The 17,796-nt window shown below is 36.8% G+C and overlaps 2 protein-coding genes and 1 pseudogene across 2 annotated transcripts; 1 reads left to right on the top strand and 2 right to left on the bottom strand.

Moving 5' to 3' along the window:
• Positions 1-1,071: 1,071 nt before the first annotated feature.
• Positions 1,072-2,535, bottom strand: LOC132797649 (uncharacterized; annotated as a pseudogene).
• Positions 2,536-8,188: 5,653 nt separating this feature from the next.
• Positions 8,189-8,815, top strand: LOC132797643 (cytochrome c oxidase subunit NDUFA4). The gene is made up of 4 exons (XM_060809398.1): positions 8,189-8,277; positions 8,350-8,392; positions 8,485-8,631; positions 8,688-8,815. The coding sequence occupies exons 1-4, from the start codon at positions 8,204-8,206 to the stop codon at positions 8,748-8,750; spliced, it is 327 nt and encodes a 108-aa protein (XP_060665381.1). The 5' UTR covers positions 8,189-8,203; the 3' UTR covers positions 8,751-8,815.
• A 6,581-nt stretch (positions 8,816-15,396) lies between these two features.
• LOC132797642 (small ribosomal subunit protein uS5m) lies at positions 15,397-17,398 on the bottom strand. The gene is made up of 2 exons (XM_060809397.1): positions 17,100-17,398; positions 15,397-16,550 (listed from the first exon to the last, which is right to left on the bottom strand). Exons 1-2 carry the CDS (start codon positions 17,224-17,226, stop codon positions 15,457-15,459), a joined length of 1,221 nt encoding a protein of 406 aa, XP_060665380.1. The 5' UTR covers positions 17,227-17,398; the 3' UTR covers positions 15,397-15,456.
• Positions 17,399-17,796: the final 398 nt, after the last annotated feature.

The raw sequence follows: 17,796 nt of genomic DNA, 5'->3' as shown, positions 1-17,796 counted from the left end.
GTTCAAACGAGTAAAGTCAGTTTTTAAAGACACTTTCCTCAGACAAGACGCGTAGCCCGCTAATCTTGCAATACCCATAAAGTTCGTCTACAAGTTATTTAAAAATAAAATCGTTGTTTTATTTTTTTAACCTTCGCGTTACGCGAAAACGCCCTTTCTGAAGCATCACAAAATCCAGTACCATGGAGCTTCACTCTTGTTTGGAACTGAACCCACCTTGGAATCCGAGTCTTAGTCAGAGCAGGATAGCTCCCGCGATACTCCTTCCACTGAAGTAAAATATCCGCGGGTAGAGGTTCGTCCCGTTCGAGCATTTTCGACCAGATCTCCTGCATGAAAATCTTGGGTCGGATAACGAAAGGGGCCAGCCACGCGGCTGGGGCGAAGAGTTTGGCAATCTGCGATAGTACTTTCCTCTTCGTATAGTAGTCCTGATGGACCACTTCTGGTGGCATGAAGAATAATTCGTTGTCGTGAGCTTGCCACCTGATGCCCAGAGATTTCGCCATACTCGAGTCCACGAGTTCTAGGAAGTCCTCTCGGAGTAGGAGTCTTGTTGTTCGACGTGCACTTCCCAGCGTTGTCCAGGGCTGCACACTCTTCCGTAATGGTCCGGATGGCCTCTTCCTTAGTGTGTGTCCCTACCAGGACGTCGTCAACGTACATGCCGCCAGAGATGACTCGGCGTGCGAGAGGATACTGCAAGCGTATATCTTCAGCGAGTAGCTGGAGAACTCGTAGGGCCAGGAAAGGCGCGCAGTTGACACCGAATGTAACTGTTTAACTCGAAGTTACCGATCTCACTGTCCGTGACGCAAAACAGGATTCGCTGGAACGGTGTGTGCTTCGAGTCCATAAGGATGACGATACATCTTCGTTATGTCCGCATTGAACCGAAAATATCGCCATTTGAGGATCTGCCAAGTAAGATCCGATTGGAGAATGGGCCCTGAATGAAGGATATCATTCAGACTCTTCCCATTTGAGGATGGACAAGAAGCGTTAAAAACAGCTCGCACCTTTGTTGTGGTGCTATCTGGATTGAAGACGGCATGATGAGGCAGATAAAAATTAGGAGTCGTGACAATCGCCTGCGGCGATGACCCAAGTCATCGAGGCTATCAGTATAATTACAAAATAGCCCTTGTTGGCAGCAGCGGACTGGCAAGCTTTTAGTATGGCGAAAGATTCGGCGGTGAAAGTTGAGCAGTATCCGGGAAGGAGACCACCAACGATGATGGTGCTATCGCTGTTAACGACGGCAAAGGTGGTGGCATCGGGAGTTGTAGAGCCGTCGGTGGAAAGCCAAGATTTTACACCAAACTTATTCTTTTCGCAATAGAATCTGGCCAGAAATTCGGAACTGAAGGTTTTGCTTTTAGGAGATGATGCAAGGTTTGTGTTGACGTTGGGCTTTTGTCCAGACCAGAAAGGCCGCGGAACGATTGCAAGACTTTGTGTGGGGGCGGTCAGGCCAAGACGTGTACTGTAAATGGCGCAACGCCGCAGAGTGGAGGTGCATTTATACTTCCGTTTGTGTTTCGATATTCCAATGAACTCTTTACTTAGCAGGGCATTCGGTGTGTTGTACAGTTCTGAAATGAGCTGCATGGTTGTCTTTACAATGCGATCTGCTATACTAGGAAGGCCAGATTCCACTAATATGCATCAGGTTGGGGAGGAAGGAAAAGCGTGATTGTATTTTTTTGATGTGGGCCATCCGTAGATAGGGAGCCCGTAGTCGATTTTAGAGAGCATTAAGGCACGAGTAATATTTACAAGCGTATTGGTGTGAATTCTAGAATATTTAGAGTTTATAAATTTAATAATATTAAGCGAGAGTCTATTTGTTTTCTGAGGTTGTCGCAGTAATATTTAAATATAAGTTTAGAGTCGAAGGATATGCCCAGTATATCTAGTTTAACTACACTTTTAATACTTTAATAATAATAATAATTGTTCTTAAAAATTAGGTCTGGAAATTTACAGTAGTGCTCAAACGTAATTGTGAAGAGTACAACAGAGAGTGGAGAGCCTTGTGGGATACCATTATATAAACAAAAGGTATCGAAAGTGGTGTTGTTAACTCGGACCCCAAAGGAACGATGGGTCATAAAGGCATTTATAAGATTATAAGGCCTAGGACCAATGCTCCAGCATTTAAGTCTAGATAGCACTGCATGTAGCCCCAATACTTGCAGCTTATGTTGAGAGACAATGGAATATGTTTCATGGGGTAGGAAATTTATCGGCACCTGGGCTTTTTTCCTTTAGCAGTTGCCAGCGCTGCATCTATTTCAAACAACGTAAAATTCTCGTCTAAACGTTTTGGCCGAGACAGAAAACACGTTGGGCTGATATGTTCTAGATAGATACAGTAGTTTTTGTTGAATATAAACTGCTAAAAAGTTGCTGTCCCTTGAGTAATTTAAACAGGCTTGGCCGATCTTTTTGGCAATTAGATGGGGACGGGTAACAATACCTGAGTCTGTTTGAATAAATTTTATAGGGATGGAAGGAGCGCCGGATAGTCATGTCAGGATAGAATTGGACGGAAAGGAATAAGGTTATAGGGAAGTGATCACTGCCGTGCAGATTATCTAGGATAGCCGAACTACACCTGTCAGCAATTTGGGGAGATATAATTGAAATATCAACATGGGTGAAGGAACTGTGTGTTGAAAGATGGGTTGCCGAACCGTTGTTAAGGACGACCAAATTTTTTTTCCGCAATGGCGTGCTCAATGTTCTTTCCGCGGCGACTGGAAGCAGACGAACCCCATAAGGGGCTCCAAGCATTAAAGTCACCCACCCACCCAGTCAGAGGCCCGTTGATTTGGTCAAGGATAGCAGAAATGTCCTTGCTTGAGACAGACTGGCTAGGAGGAATATATGCATTGATAATGGTAATGATATTACCAATATCCAGTTGTAAGGCTGAACAGGCGCCTTGCTTGGCCGACGTGTTTTGTGGTCAGTTGAATAAGTAACCAGTGCACTGGTCGATTTCCACTCTCAAATGACACTCATAAATGGCGGAAGATTTTCATTCAATTGTTTCGACGCTGATCCGCCATTATCTACAGGTACAGTAACTGTTGGTGGCGTCTCACTCCTACATAACGGTACGGTTCCACTCGACGACAGCGCACTTAATTGCATTTGAAATACGCTTCCAGGTGGATTATCTTCTTCACAAGACTTGCAATCGTAATCCCACTGCTGCATACTTCGCTAGCACTATCTTTGCGAACGCATTGAAAGCATTGTCGCTTTTTCAATGGCAGCGTGTAAACTGCCTCCAGCGTCAGCGAGTGTAAGTGTCGCAGGTTTCCGTAGTACCCGACCAATCAATAGTTTCTCGTTTTTCTGGGGGAATGTTGAGTTGACATTTCCAACAAAGCGTCGTCCCTGACAATCAATATTTAGCATTTCTCTTCCTGAGGTGGAATAGTGCTTCACCCGGCACTCCAGTTCCCTTAACTTTTCAAAGCAAGTTTAGCTTTCTCTCCAACACTTCACATCAGCTACTATTCGTAGCCTACGAATAACCAATTCGTTGCTGCATGTGGCGTGCGAAGAAATGAAAAAGGCCTGTCGCCCACATAATTAGAATTAGTGCTGGAATCCGAAAAAGTTCAGTTTATTCCATAACATATCGCTTACTGCAGTGATTTCCTATAATTCTGTACAATTCGAACTTAAAGGCACATTTTTCAATCATTCATTCTGTACAATTCGAACTTAAAAGCACACTTTTCAGTCAGCATCTTAAATATAATAGGATGTCAAAGTCACAAAGGTCATTGTTGAGCTATAAAGCTTTTCTTAAAATCGGTAGTGTGCCGTAAGATACACTCTACTCCCAGCTACCAGACCAAGAATCTCGGCGGTATGAGCTTGAAAGACATGGCGTTTATTATTGAAGCGCTTGTCTAACAATTCACGAGCAAGACGACCAGCATTTGCAGTCTCTAAATTAGTGATCTAGATATCCTTGTCAATGATTGTCGAAAACAGTTTGATGAAATCTGCATACTGCGAGTATCTACCAACAGATATCGGCAACGTAGCTCCAGCAAGGAGTGAATTGAGTGCCACAATCACCGTCCGCTATTTTGGCTGCCCAGCTCTAAATGTAGAGCTGGCGCCTAAACATTCTATTTTGCAGACAGATTTATACAATAATATTATACAATTTGTCTCTTAACTCGCTGCCACTTTGGTAAAAAAAAAAACCAGCTCCTCAAGCTCATTATACACCAAATTAAAAGACGATTCAGTCTGTTCAATTAGCTTCAAATGCACAACTAATTCACTATCATCAAGTGATTTTACATTGGCAGTTGTTAGTTGAGCACGAAGCTTCACTGCAGAGCGAAAGATCGATTTGGCTTTGTGCGTCAAAAAGACACAGTCTTTCGATGTGGATGTGCTTTGCGTATTGCTATCAAGCCACATATTGCAGTCAAGCCCACACAACCGGCTAGCTTCGTTAGTTTCGAACTTATTCTTCCATATTGTTTCAAACGTTATAATCTTGCAACTAGTGACAATACAAGTTATAATAGTAACCAACGAAAGTAGCTTAAAAATGGCTGATAAATTTAGAGCTGTGTGCTTTACAATCTCTTTACAATTCCGTTGTGTCATATAGGTTTCGGCGGCTACTGTTTAACCAATCATCAAAATACCAAACATTTCGTTCTTTGAACTTTCGGTTACAAAAAACGATATACTACTAAACAAGATACAAATGAACTTACATCGATTCGTGACAATAACAATATCAACTCAGTGTTTATACCAGCTACCCATAGGGTAGAAGGGTATTATAACTTTGTGCCGACAGGAAATGTATGTAAAAGGTAGAAGGAGGCATCTCCGACCCTATAAAGTATATATATTATTGATCAGCGTCAACAGCCGACACGACCTAGCCATGTCCGTCTGTCCGTCCGTCCGTATGAAACACACTGGATCTCAGAGACTTTAAGAGAGACTTTTTTACTTAAATGCTTTTTTAGATTTTGTTCTACTATATGCCCAAAATTATGGAACAATATTTGCTGAAGCTGTTCTGTTAATGCTTACCATCACTTTTAGTGACAAATAGATTGTATAGTGTTGTAAAGCAACCTCAAAGAACACGCCAATTCTTATCGTAGCGTCACTAAAGGCAAAACTGAATTGATCTGAATTTCAGTGTGTTTTGATTGTTTTAAAAAATGTCAAAATGTCAGTTACTGCATATGTATGTACAATCACCGCAAAACTTTCTGATTTGAGCGCCCATGCCTTGACCAGAAAGCATAAAAGTGCTAGGGGCGGCTTTATGCAAAAAAAAAACAAAATAGATTTTGTAACTTTGCCGGTGAAGACTATGGAGCAAAAAGCAGCGCTATGCCTTTTTGTAGCCGAGCATACATACATTTTGGCTCATTTAAACCATTTAGGAAACCTAGTCGTTAAATACTTTGAAGACAACGGCGCTATTTCTACTTAAATTGATAATACACTTTATTCTAAATCATGCATTTACTGTTATGGCTTGCGCAGACTGGACAATTGCTGCTATACATATGTATAAGCTTCCTAATAAATTCCCAAAAATAATAGGAACAGGATGAACATATGAACATAAAAATGAGGAGAATGAGGACAATAGTAATGAAATTCTCTAAATATTGTAAATATTAGATCAACTGTTTTCAAATTCTATACAAATTCCATACATATAAAACCGATTTCGTGCGCTCACTCTGTGTCTATCAGAAAAATATAGAGAATCCAATGAATTGAAAACCAGCTTTTTTATAGTTTTTTTTTCGAATTATTCAACTTTTTTGCAGCGTTCTTCCCGTCAAAAACAGTTTTTTTTCTCAACAAACGTTGGCAACACTGCTTCTTATGCCCCTTGCATAAATTTCCTGCCGGCACAAAGTTATAATACCCTTCTACCTTATGGGTAGAAAAAAATAGATGAAATCATCTTATTTGCCTAGTTCTATAGCGACAATATCCTAAGCACATATTGTAATTTAGTTGCAGTATTTTTTTTATTTTCAATTTCATATACGAGGGTTGATACTAGGACCAGTGTTACCAACTCTTCTGGTCAGAAAAAAGCTAAAGTGACATATGAAAAAAGCTAGAAACCGCCAGAGAATTAGAATGATAGCCAAAATATAAAACGAGGTTAGTAAAAAAACAAATTGTTATTAAGTATTTTTGAGTAGTTCGTAAATTTCGTCAATCATGCCCTCTTGTGGTACACTTGAAAATTGTTCCCGCACAACAATCCCAAATGGTCAATGGGGTTGACCAATGAAATGCATCGCAATATATAAAGACAATGCCGCCTCTTGCTGACAGCTTTTTGCAGAGACTCACGGAACAAACGTTATTTTGTTTGTCTGTGAAAACCAAAGATGACGATTTTTGATGATTTACAAATTCCTTTTTGCTTTTTAAAAGTCTATTAAAAAAGTTTGAACTTTAAAATTTTGTTTTTACATTTTAAGATAACAATAAAATTTCAGTAAATAAGAGAAAATATAAATAATACAATTATTATTAGTAAAAGTTCAATCTTTTTTAAAAGATAAATACTTTTTTGTAATTTAATTTTAATTTTAATTTTCGATAGAAAATTTTCTAATAAATTAAAATTAAAACTGGTAAAAAATTTAAATATAAATATTAAAAACATAGTGTTACAAATATAATTAATATTTTATTTTAATTATGTTTTTAATATTTTTCTATAATTCTGAAATGTTATTGTTTTCTGAATAATGTAAAAAACAACATTTTAAAGTTCAAACTTTTTTTAAATTGAGTTTTATTATTTAAAATTTCAAAATTGTAAGTCATCAAAAATCAATGCGCGATTAGATTTTACTTCTGTCAGTAAAGTTGAAAGGGAATGAAAAAATTTAAATCGCATTAAAAAAAAAAACAAAATATGCATATATTCCCGATCGGGATTTGAACCCGGGCCCACAACACGTTGGGCTTGCAAACCACCAGCAGAGCCAACGCGGTCCCTGTGCAAGTGCCATTTAACTGCAAACATATAGAACGCGAGCAATTGTTGTTGTCTTTATCTTCAAGACTTTCGTCGCGGCAAAACAAAATTGGCGTGCGCCAGCTGCTTGTTTGCGAGGCAACTGCACGTTGCAAAACTTTACATGCATACACATACTAATATAGGCGAGCATGTAGATACATACACGCATACATAGAAACGAAAGCAGAGCGCAACTTCGAATTTTCGAATGAGCCGAAGAGGCTCGGTGTTCGAATCGCAGCGCACGGCCCGACTGAGGCTGCAATAATACTGTTTTAAATGATACCTTTTGGATGTATGACTTGACGCATCTACATATGTATTGTATGGTTAGTGGTACATAGTAAAAGGATTGAAAAATCTGCAAAACGAAAATTCGACTCTTTGCAGATATTGTCGTTGCAACATGCCAAATTCAATTGATTTGTGATAACAATAATCACAGAAATTGAATTTTCTCGAAAACGGCTATAACGATTTGAATAAAACAATAAGCAAAATTTGTGTCTATGTGATTCAAATAGAATGAAATAGCGTGGCATGATCGACAAGTTCGTCAAATGTAAAGAATAATTTAATGATAGTGTTAACATATTTTTTGACCGTTGACTTAAATAAAAATATAAAATGACGTATATTTATTAATTAAAATAAATCAATTATATTATATGTAAATAGCGAACGTAACATTCGACCTGAACGGAAAAAACCGAGGTTTTTTGGTGCAGTGAAAATAGGCTATACGTTGTCTCTGGCCTGACTGGTTCGGCACTGGTTCCAGTTACTCGATGAACCTGCGAAATGAACTTGTTTTGGCGGGTCAACCAAAGGTAATTTTTTTAAAAAACCCAATTTTCATTCCCGATTTAGTGCATAAATACTGTATGCAATGTGACAAACATAGATTTAAAGGAAAGATAATTTAGTTTTCTTTTGTTTTGCATTTAAACTTTTTTAATTTAAGACTATCACGTAAATAGACAAAAATAAAATGTTTGTTTTATCCGATATTTTTGTATCGATATGTGACGCTAAAGTTGCGGGGTTGACGTTGCTATATAACTAATAATTACGATACATCGGTATTAATGTTGAGTTGAAATGAAATAAAATCGAACTATTAATGCTGTAATGTTTTTGCACATCTCTAAAATTTTCTATTTAGTTATTGCGAGTTCTTGGTTTAAGCAATTTGAAGTTTTAAAGTATAAACGATTGAGATTTGAAGTATTTTATAATAAGCTATCTGAATATTAATGAGTTTCTTTTTATTTCAGAATGCAAGGATTAGGATTGCAGAGTCTTAAAAAAAATCCGGCGGTATGTAACATTTCATTTCTGTCTTGTTATGCAACCAAATTTAAATTGTAAATGCAGATTAGTAATATTTTTGTTTTACTTTTGGACTTTAGCTGATTCCGCTGTATGTTTGCGTTGCTGCTGGAGCCGTAGGCGCCGTTTATTATATGACTCGTCTTGCTACCAGAAATCCAGATGTTACATGGAACCGCACTTCAAATCCAGAACCATGGCAAGAATACAAAAACAAGCAGTATAAGGTAATTTTCAATTCTAAAAAAAAAAAAATTTAATTTAATTTGTATTTTTATTGCAGTTTTATTCTCCCATTAGGGATTATTCCAAAACCGAGAGCGCAGCTCCCAAGTTTGAAGAATAAAGTGTGGTAACATAAACACTGAATATATTATCTTAATAAATGCAGTAACCGTGTAACAAACTTAAGTTGTTCTTTTTTATTATTCAAAACTCCTTTTAAAGAAGATATATAACAGACAAAAGGTATATGGGCAGGTTACTATAAAATAAATATATACCGAATGCTATATTTAGTATATTTTTAGTGTACTCCACTCAAAATATACCATTGAATACAAAACTTACCAGATTGTCAGTCAAAGCAACAAAGACCCGTAATAATTTGGCTTACTTTTCCATACAAAAGTGTTTCTTTAATTTTTATCTGATTGCAGCCATATTTTTAGGAATCATAAAGACTATATTAGAGTATGTATCATGACTAGATTAAAAATTACGATTGTTATTCGATTTTCGGTGGCAAAAATTTGAAACAAACTTGATCTGGGTGCAAACATAACAAGTGCCGTCGAAAAAAAATATGAATATCTCTCCAGAGATGTAGATGTTTATACAAACGGACGGACACACGGACTATATCGTCGCGGCTATTGACGCTGATCAAGAATATACATATGTACATATAAGTTAACAAATAAATCATTTATTTGTTTCATTACTCCCGGAAGCCAAACGCCGAAATCTAAGCGTCAGCGTTTATCACTGCAACCGTCATCGGCAGTAACCAGACACTTATGTATGTATGTTTATGCCGCAACATAGCATACGGTTATTGCCCGCTATTATGCTGACTCGACTTGCCGATTGATAGTTGGTGGCGTGATGCTTACGCTGCAAGTATTTCTTTTGGGTTTAGCTTAAGAATAAATATTGTTTATCAATTTAGTTTTAATTCGGTCTTGGCTGCAACGAAACGGTTCAGCTGTCCCATCGTTTAATTTTTCATTGATCACGGCACTTCGGCCTGGTCTTTTACAAATATCAAAATTCTTATACTTAAAATTTACACTACAACTACAAGTAATATTGTAACGAGTTTATGAAAATAAAAATTAACTCTACAATAAATAAAATAACTCAAACATCTAATTGTCATCTTATATACTTTATAGTGTCGGAGATGCCTCCTTCTGCACAAAGTTATAATACCTTTCTACCCTATGGATAGCGGGTATACAAATTATTTGTCTTTAAAACAACACAAGCAAACGTTTCAATTTAGTTATATCTACATATATTATTTTAATATTTTTTTGTTATAAAATATATTGCTCTCTATATCACCTTACAATCCTTTGCACGAAGTATCGAAAAATTCAAATTCACTTATAATTTACAGATGAATCTACATAATTGTAAATAACTTAGAAGTTATTCAAAAAATAATTGATAATGTTTTAATCGGTTGCAGGTGTTGAGTTTAAATATGTTTTATTTCACACGCTACTGTGTCCATTCACCTCTAGTAAGCAATTATTATATTATTAACAAAATAGTGAAAGTGTCCCCCATGTAAAAGTTTTTAGAAAAGATATCTATGAAATTTGACTGACCAAATCTACAATTCTCAAATTGCGACAGAAAAAACCAATTAAATTGCAACCTAAGCCTAAGCTTGAGAGATTTTAGTCCTACAGTCCCTGAGATTTAGGTGTTCCTAAGACAGACGGCTATATCGTTCTCCTTGCTGATCAAGAATATATCTATGTACATATATGATTTATGGAATCGGAGATGTCTCTTTCTTCCTGTTACATACATTTCTTACAGTCAGTTGATTATTATACTCTTCTACTCTATGTGTAGCGGATATAAAAACGCTCGTCAAAAAATGTTCGCATCGGCATTTCGTTTAACATTCAAGCACAAAATAAATACATATAGCGGATCGATGCTCCAATACTAGAATATAAGTGGATCTCAAATCAGCTTTCCACAGAAAATTAAAACCTATTTTCACTTCTTTCAATAGGAGGTACTACTTGGACGACCTGTAACGATAAACTTCATCGCCGATTTTTTTAGACAAGTATATTCGTTTAAAGCAAAAACAGGGTGTTGTTTTTCCATGAGTAGTATAGTGAATATACATACATATATATTTATATATAGTATTGCCAACCAATTAAATGCTATCGATAGCTGTGGATGTATTGGTTCCGATCAGTTTATTAGCGGGGTTAGTTAAATCTATGAATATTAATATTTTTCTCATTTCATTTTTTTTAATGATCGGGTGGTTTTTGTGATGATGATGATAGCTTATTGGAAGAAACTTTCGATATTATAGTTGTTACGGACTGTTTGTCCTCCCTGGGGCCGCGCCGGCTGGCTCATCGGTACTCAGGTGAAGTTCCATCCCTGACCCGCAGTCCGCATAATCGATAACTTCACCGAAACGAAACAGCTGCTTTAAAATAGAAGAAACGTATCACTAACAAAACAAAACAGCTGCCGCTAAACAAAAGGAAATGTACAAACAAACTATTGACGACAGTGAGTAAAAAGAAAACAACAATAAATACACTCACTGATCCATTTTTATGTTTGAATAGGGCCCAGTTGGACCCCGACGTACCCACCTTGCCTGAGATTGACCACATCGGCGCCATCTCCCTTGCGTTGGCCACTACATCAGTGGCTGCTCCTCATCCGGCGTACAGCTGTGGATTTCATCTCCCTCCCATGCTGAGAAAACTTACACAACCATGTTCATCAACGTAAGTACTATTATATTATTCAAGAATTTCCTTAATTACTAACATTTAATTTATTTACAGATATTAATAGATATTTGAACTTCAATATGGAAAAGAAACAAGATTCAAAAATCACGCAGTAGGACGATGCGAAACAACAATGCAGCCACAACGGAGTGATGGACAACTTCTATACGTCGCGCATTCAGGAGATTGGTATATATATTCATTTATTAATTTATATAAGCATATTTGTATGCATATATACATATTTTTGATTCGCTTAAATATCTACCTTGACCTGCCTAAGAGCTCTTGGGGTTAGTGAAAGGGCGATTTAGGTGAGGTGATAGAAAATATAGATATATATATGAATTTGTAAATATATAGATAAATATATATATAGTGACATATCCACCACCACACTCATTTCTCGTACGTGACACATTTTCGTAATTATTCCCCTATCTCCAAAATATCCTATTGCATTCACATAAAGATCATATTATATTCAAAACATAAACTTGTGACGACAGCGACCAATCGTAACAAACAAAAAAGTCCTATTGCATTCAAATAAAGATCATATTCTAAACATAAATTCGTCGCGGCGGCGACTAACGTCAAACAAAAAGATCCGCTTCACGCCACTTAAAATTTTCTGGTGCAATTTGAGGACTCAGCATTAAAACACTAACACATACACAAAACATTACACATATGTTAGCTCAAAGTCGCAATAAGAAGTTTCTTGTTCAAACTCAACATATTGTAAAGTTAGTTTTTAAAGACACTTTCCTCAGACAAGACGCGTAGCTCGCTAATCTTGCAATACCAATAAAGTTCGTCTTCAAGTTATTTAAAAATAAAATCGTTGTTTTATTTTTTTTAACCTTCGCGTTACGTAAAAATATAATTATATGTATATCTCGCGCGAGTAACTTTACAGGTAAGTTTGTGTTCAATTAATGTGTCTAATCGTCTCTACTCTGTCACTTTTACAAAAATAAATGAGGATCTACTTTCATTCATTTTCAATTTAATTTAATTTATAATTTTAATTTACTTTAAAATCTATATTACATTTTAATTTATTTCTTAAATTTATTATCGTTTTTCTTTGACACGAACATGTTTTGGTTGCCTGTTTTATTCAATAATATTTTAATGTTCTAGCGACAATACAAATAATAAATTAAGAAGTAGTAATTGAGCAAAGCGAGAAAGTCGGCATATGAATAAAGGTCTCGAAACTCCAAACTAATTAGTTGCTGTTTAGTTTATGGTCAACGGCAACTCGAGCGCGATCGAGCAATCTGCTACCACTAATGAATGCGTGTCATGGAATATGTCGGAGTGAAAGTGGTCTCGGAGTGGGCCTGGTGTCGCCGCATTGACTCACCAGTCGGACTCCTCCTCTTTGTTCGGCGTTGGATGCGTCGACTGGCATCCGCTGTTCCACGTCGTTGGTGTTGCTCCATCTGGTGGTGAACGGCGTCCGTTCCTCGTGGTTCGTCGTCAGAAATGCCTGGTGTCGCGATACCAAGTTCAAACAAACCAGTCGGCATCTATAGCAGGTGAGTCAATCTCACTACAACCGTATATCCTTTCTGTGAAAGACTCCAAACGATCTTCCCTGCAGATCTTCTAATTGTTTTTGTTGTCTCCTCCACTTCCTTGGATGGACCCTTGTCGCGCAGAGGTGGGACTTCAACCTCGTACACTACCTGTTGGACTCCGTGTGGATACCGGGTTTATTGTCCTTGTGATGAGCGCTCTCGACGACTCATGTATCGCTCCACTTCGATACATTCTTGGTACGTATATCCATGGCATATATGTATCTTGCCAAACCATCCTTTAATAATACCCAATACATTTTGTCCGTCTCCAGTATCTGGACGCCTGTTCACATGGGTATTCGTCAGTTCTTTGCGTGCGGATCGTACACCTTTTCAGGGCTGCTCGTCAAATAATCCGGACGCGGATTATGCAATGGCGGCACCGGCTCACTCTTGTGGACCCTCGGGATTGCTCCTGTATTTGCCATCGATTATTGCTGCGCAGCGGCGGGTCGACTGCCACTACTCTCGTCCGTCTGCGGCCGAATGATCTCCTGCATCAGCTTCATCATCTCCAGGAATCCTGCGCGAATCTCATCGCGTATCGATGCTGTAATACCCTCCTGCAGTGAACTCCTGTAGGTCCAATGGTCCTGCGCGAGAGCTGCGTTCACGATCGACTTGAGGACTGCATCCATCGGCTCCGGTAGATAGATTTGTCGGCCTGTATCCGTCGAATTGCTGGCAGTTGCTGATACCACCTCAGATACTACTGCTGGTTCACGACTCTCTGACATTTTTGTCGAATGTGCTCGACTGTGAGATACCCGCTATCCATTTTGAATAAAAGCATAATATTTCGGTAATAATCTCAAAATATTAAAGAAAATATGCATGTATTCTCGATTGGGATTTGAACTCGAGTACCACCGACCGGGTGGTTAAAAAACAAAAAAGTTTGTACCCCGAGCGGGCTCGAACCCGAGCACCACAACATGCTCAGCTTGCACTCTACCACCAGAGCTATCGCTTATGAACCATCTATTCATTGAGATACTAATACGACTACATACAATACATACATAGCCGTCGTTTTTGCCCATACAAAACTATTTCTTTAATAAATTAAACAATTTTTATCCGATAGCAACCAAATTTTCAGGAATCACAAATACCATTGTTATTATTGTAAATACCAAAATTTGTCTAGCTTGTTATTATTGATTTGCGGGGGGTGGAAGTGGGCGTGGCAAAAATTTGTAACAAACTTGATCTGCCTGCAAACATAACAAATGCTGTCGAAACAAAATTATAGCTCTATCTCTTATAGTCTGAGATCTATGTGTTCATACGGACAGACGACGCTGATTGTTGACGCTGATCAATAATATATAGACTTTATAGGGTCAGAGATGCCTCCTTCTACCTATTACATACATTTCCTGCCGGCACAAAGTTATAATACCATTCTACCCTATGGGTAGCGGATATAATAATAAAACAGCACTTTTTTGGCTACATTCAAAATGGGTAGTGCGTATCTCACATTCGACTACGCTTAACTGTGGTTTTTTTACTTGTTTATTTTGTTAAAAAAATTCTTTATTAAGATAACACTTGCTGGAAGATACCGCTCCCCAGAGGAGTCACCGCACCCACAATACAGCAATTGTCAAAACTGCTTAATAATCTGGACAAAAAAAAAATTATTTATATCACAAAGAAACACACTTAACTGTTAGAACGTGTATGTATTTTATAATTTTTCCTATTAATGAAAGGTTTATTTCTAATTTAGTTGTGCAAGAACCTTACCTTTTTAAATTTGTATGAATGGGACAATTAGTAAGTGTTTCATCTGCTTTTATTGTTGTGTAAAAACATCGGACATAAGCCTCTAATTAGACCATCTCATTCGCACTACACCACAGGGCGGTGTCACAATAAATAAAACACATTTCATGGACATAGTTAATTTTTAATTTGTTCATATTTTGTAGGTCATAGTAAAATATGTAGCTTTTATAAAATACAAAACAAATTTGTCCGCAGCTTTCCCGTAATGTATTTAGTTACATATGTATATGTAAATATTTGTATTTCAAAATGAAATCAAGGCCATGCAGTTTATAGGTCTTTCATAAAAGTGCACTTCAGCTTCTCATTTCAATACGTAAAAGGCAATTTTCCGCCTTTTTGCGACCCCTTCCCGCCAAACTTTGGGCCTTCGCTTAATTCAATTGCAAGAATTCCAAACAAATAGTGAAACATCTTTGCAACAACATTAATTAAATATAGTTAGAATTGAATATAGAACGAATTTCGATGTAGTGCACCATATTGTTATAGAAACTTTCTGGTGTCATATTCCATCCCAAATGAATATACTCGTACATACATATTCAGATGTAGCGTGTTTTCAGATATTTAAGAAAAACAAAGAAAATATGTTTTAATAGTATATTATAAAACCGATCACATTAAAAAATAAAAACAAATACTGGTACTAAGTATAGTTATAGTTGTAGTTATTAACCAGTTTGTGTAATCGTACGTTAGCTTGATTTCGAAATCGCTCTTTTTTTATTTCATGTTTAGTATAACCCATTGATTGAGCGTAAAATGGAGGAACTGATTTTTTTCGTAACACTATTTTGTTTCCTAAAGTGAATTGCATAAAATCAATTATCCGGTCGTTATCTGCATTCTTAGGGTCCATGTGAGGACTGGCTTTTATTTCTGTATATCCATTTCTAGCCATTTGACTTTCAACAATATGTAAACACGATTCATTTGCAATATCCTGGTACGTTTTTTGGCGCATAAGTCCAATAAAGAACGCTTTTACAATATGTTGGAGATTTGTTGAACCTTCAATTTTTGCATGTAAATCTCTTATCCCTATTGCCTTGCATATAGTTTGTAGAGCGCGATGACATACCAATCCATATCCATCAGGTTTTTTTGAAACAAATATTTTTGTTTTTCCAAACCCGGTATAAAAGTCGTGATTTATGGTTCTATTTTCATAAAGGTTAATGCTCATCAACTTTTGCCCAGCCCGATTTTTAGATTTTCGAAGAGCGGTTCGAACTTCTGGACCTTTAGCTAAGGCAAAGCCAGCCAAGCCATTTTTATTTCCAGTCACCGACAATACCGAGTATCTTCGTTTTCTTCCCATGTTTCCTTTCATTATAAAAACTATTTTATTTTCAAGCACAAATGTATCGAATGAAGTGAATTCCTCCTCCCCCACAGTGTCGGGAGGCCCAATACTACGACCAGGCATTTTGGTTCCAGACCATCCGCGGTCTATTGGATTTATTTTCATTTGTTTGAAATTTCCCATAGAATCACGAATTTTTTGTATGTTTTTCTCTCTATCAATGTTTTCAGATTGTTTTTGTTGATGTAGAAGTTCGTTGCCTCTAATGATTGGAGCGTTTAAGCCCGGCCAAATACACGTTTTTTTTCCAATGCCAATAGCTTGCCCTTTATTAAGGTCCTTTGCTATTTTTTTTCCTGTGCCTTTTCCACGTCCTCTCTTTTTACCAGCATTACTAACAGCTGTTACCCCGCGCCATATATCTTCAGCAGGCACTATAAAGCAGATAAGAAATCAGTAGTGTATATAGAATACAAATGTTAACAAAATTAGAAAAATAAAAACAAATGGCTTAATGGTTTAGGTTCTGTGAAATAAAAAATTCGATCAATTCGTTGTCGTAGGTTCTCGAACATTTTTTATCAGTTAGAAATCCCAGGTTTTCGAGATAAATTTCTATTCAGCGGATAAAGCAGGCCACGAGAGAATTTGTTGGAAAACATGTTGTCAAACCTGAATTTAATTTGCCACCAACTAGTGCAAACATTTCTCGCAAATATTGTTTTGTTATATTTATCAACGAGTCAACATGTCACAGGTCACCGAGACAGTAATTGCCTTGATGGCAATTCCCATGATTTATTTCCATATTTATTTTTATAGACATCGCTTTTAGCTGGCCTGTTTAAGGATTGATTCATTCAACTCCTTATATATTATGAACAGTGACTGCAGCTCCTGAGTAACTGTAACTATTACGCTATGGTACTTGTCACATCAAACCAGCAACCACATTAGACTTACATAATTTATTTGATACTCACATTTATTAAAGAAACTTGTACTTCGAGAAATTAATAAATTCGATGATAATCCACCTAAATTTACAAAATTGCCCACACGAAGGGATGACTTCCATCTCTGAATGGATTTTAATAGTAATCCGGCCATTACCAGCACTCTCGTTTTATTCGACTAGTTTTGTAAATTTGGTCTGGAATAATATCTAGGCATATTTATCGATAAGACGCCACTATGCAAATATCGGTATGTTTTTTGATAACATTCTATATTTTTTGTTTTTAAATTCTTTTTCTTATAAAATACTCATTTTTATTTGTTTAATAAATGTCTCAAAATATTTTGTTGATGCTTAAACTTCAAAATTTAAATTTGAAGTCAAAGTGCATTTTTATAATTTAGTTTGTCAAAAGAATACAAAATATTGGTTACACTGGCCGAATCATTAAACATATCAGAAATGTCAAACCGTCTGTCTAATGTTTCCATTAACAGCTTTGTGAAGTGTATACATACACATATACATATACACATTACTAGAATCCACGTCAAGACTCCATTTCTTATATGTATATATATTATGCTATCACTTAACAATTTTGAAAGTATTTGCCTTCCCAACAAAAAAATTAAAGATTAATAATATTAAAAAATATAAGATGACACCTTCTTCACCTATTTCTTTGGCTACACATGTACATATGTACATATGTAACTATC

The sequence above is a fragment of the Drosophila nasuta genome, unplaced genomic scaffold, assembly GCF_023558535.2.
Source record: "Drosophila nasuta strain 15112-1781.00 unplaced genomic scaffold, ASM2355853v1 ctg16_pilon, whole genome shotgun sequence".
In the NCBI taxonomy this organism is placed as follows: domain Eukaryota; kingdom Metazoa; phylum Arthropoda; class Insecta; order Diptera; family Drosophilidae; genus Drosophila; species Drosophila nasuta.
The sequence above is the reverse complement of the archived record's forward strand: the minus strand, read 5'-3'. Positions and strand labels throughout refer to the sequence as shown.

Excerpts from the sequence above, each read along its gene's own strand:
- LOC132797643 (XM_060809398.1), top strand. The coding sequence starts at position 8,204 with ATGTTTTTGCACATCTCTAAAATTTTCTATTTAGTTATTGCGAGTTCT. Across the intron at positions 8,278-8,349 it reads AAGCAATTTGAAGTTTTAAA|AATGCAAGGATTAGGATTGC; the intron begins GTATAAACGATT and ends TTTTTATTTCAG. Across the intron at positions 8,632-8,687 it reads ACAAAAACAAGCAGTATAAG|TTTTATTCTCCCATTAGGGA; the intron begins GTAATTTTCAAT and ends TTTTTATTGCAG.
- LOC132797642 (XM_060809397.1), bottom strand. The coding sequence starts at position 17,226 with ATGGCCGGATTACTATTAAAATCCATTCAGAGATGGAAGTCATCCCTT. Across the intron at positions 16,551-17,099 it reads TACAAGTTTCTTTAATAAAT|TGCCTGCTGAAGATATATGG; the intron begins GTGAGTATCAAA and ends TCTGCTTTATAG.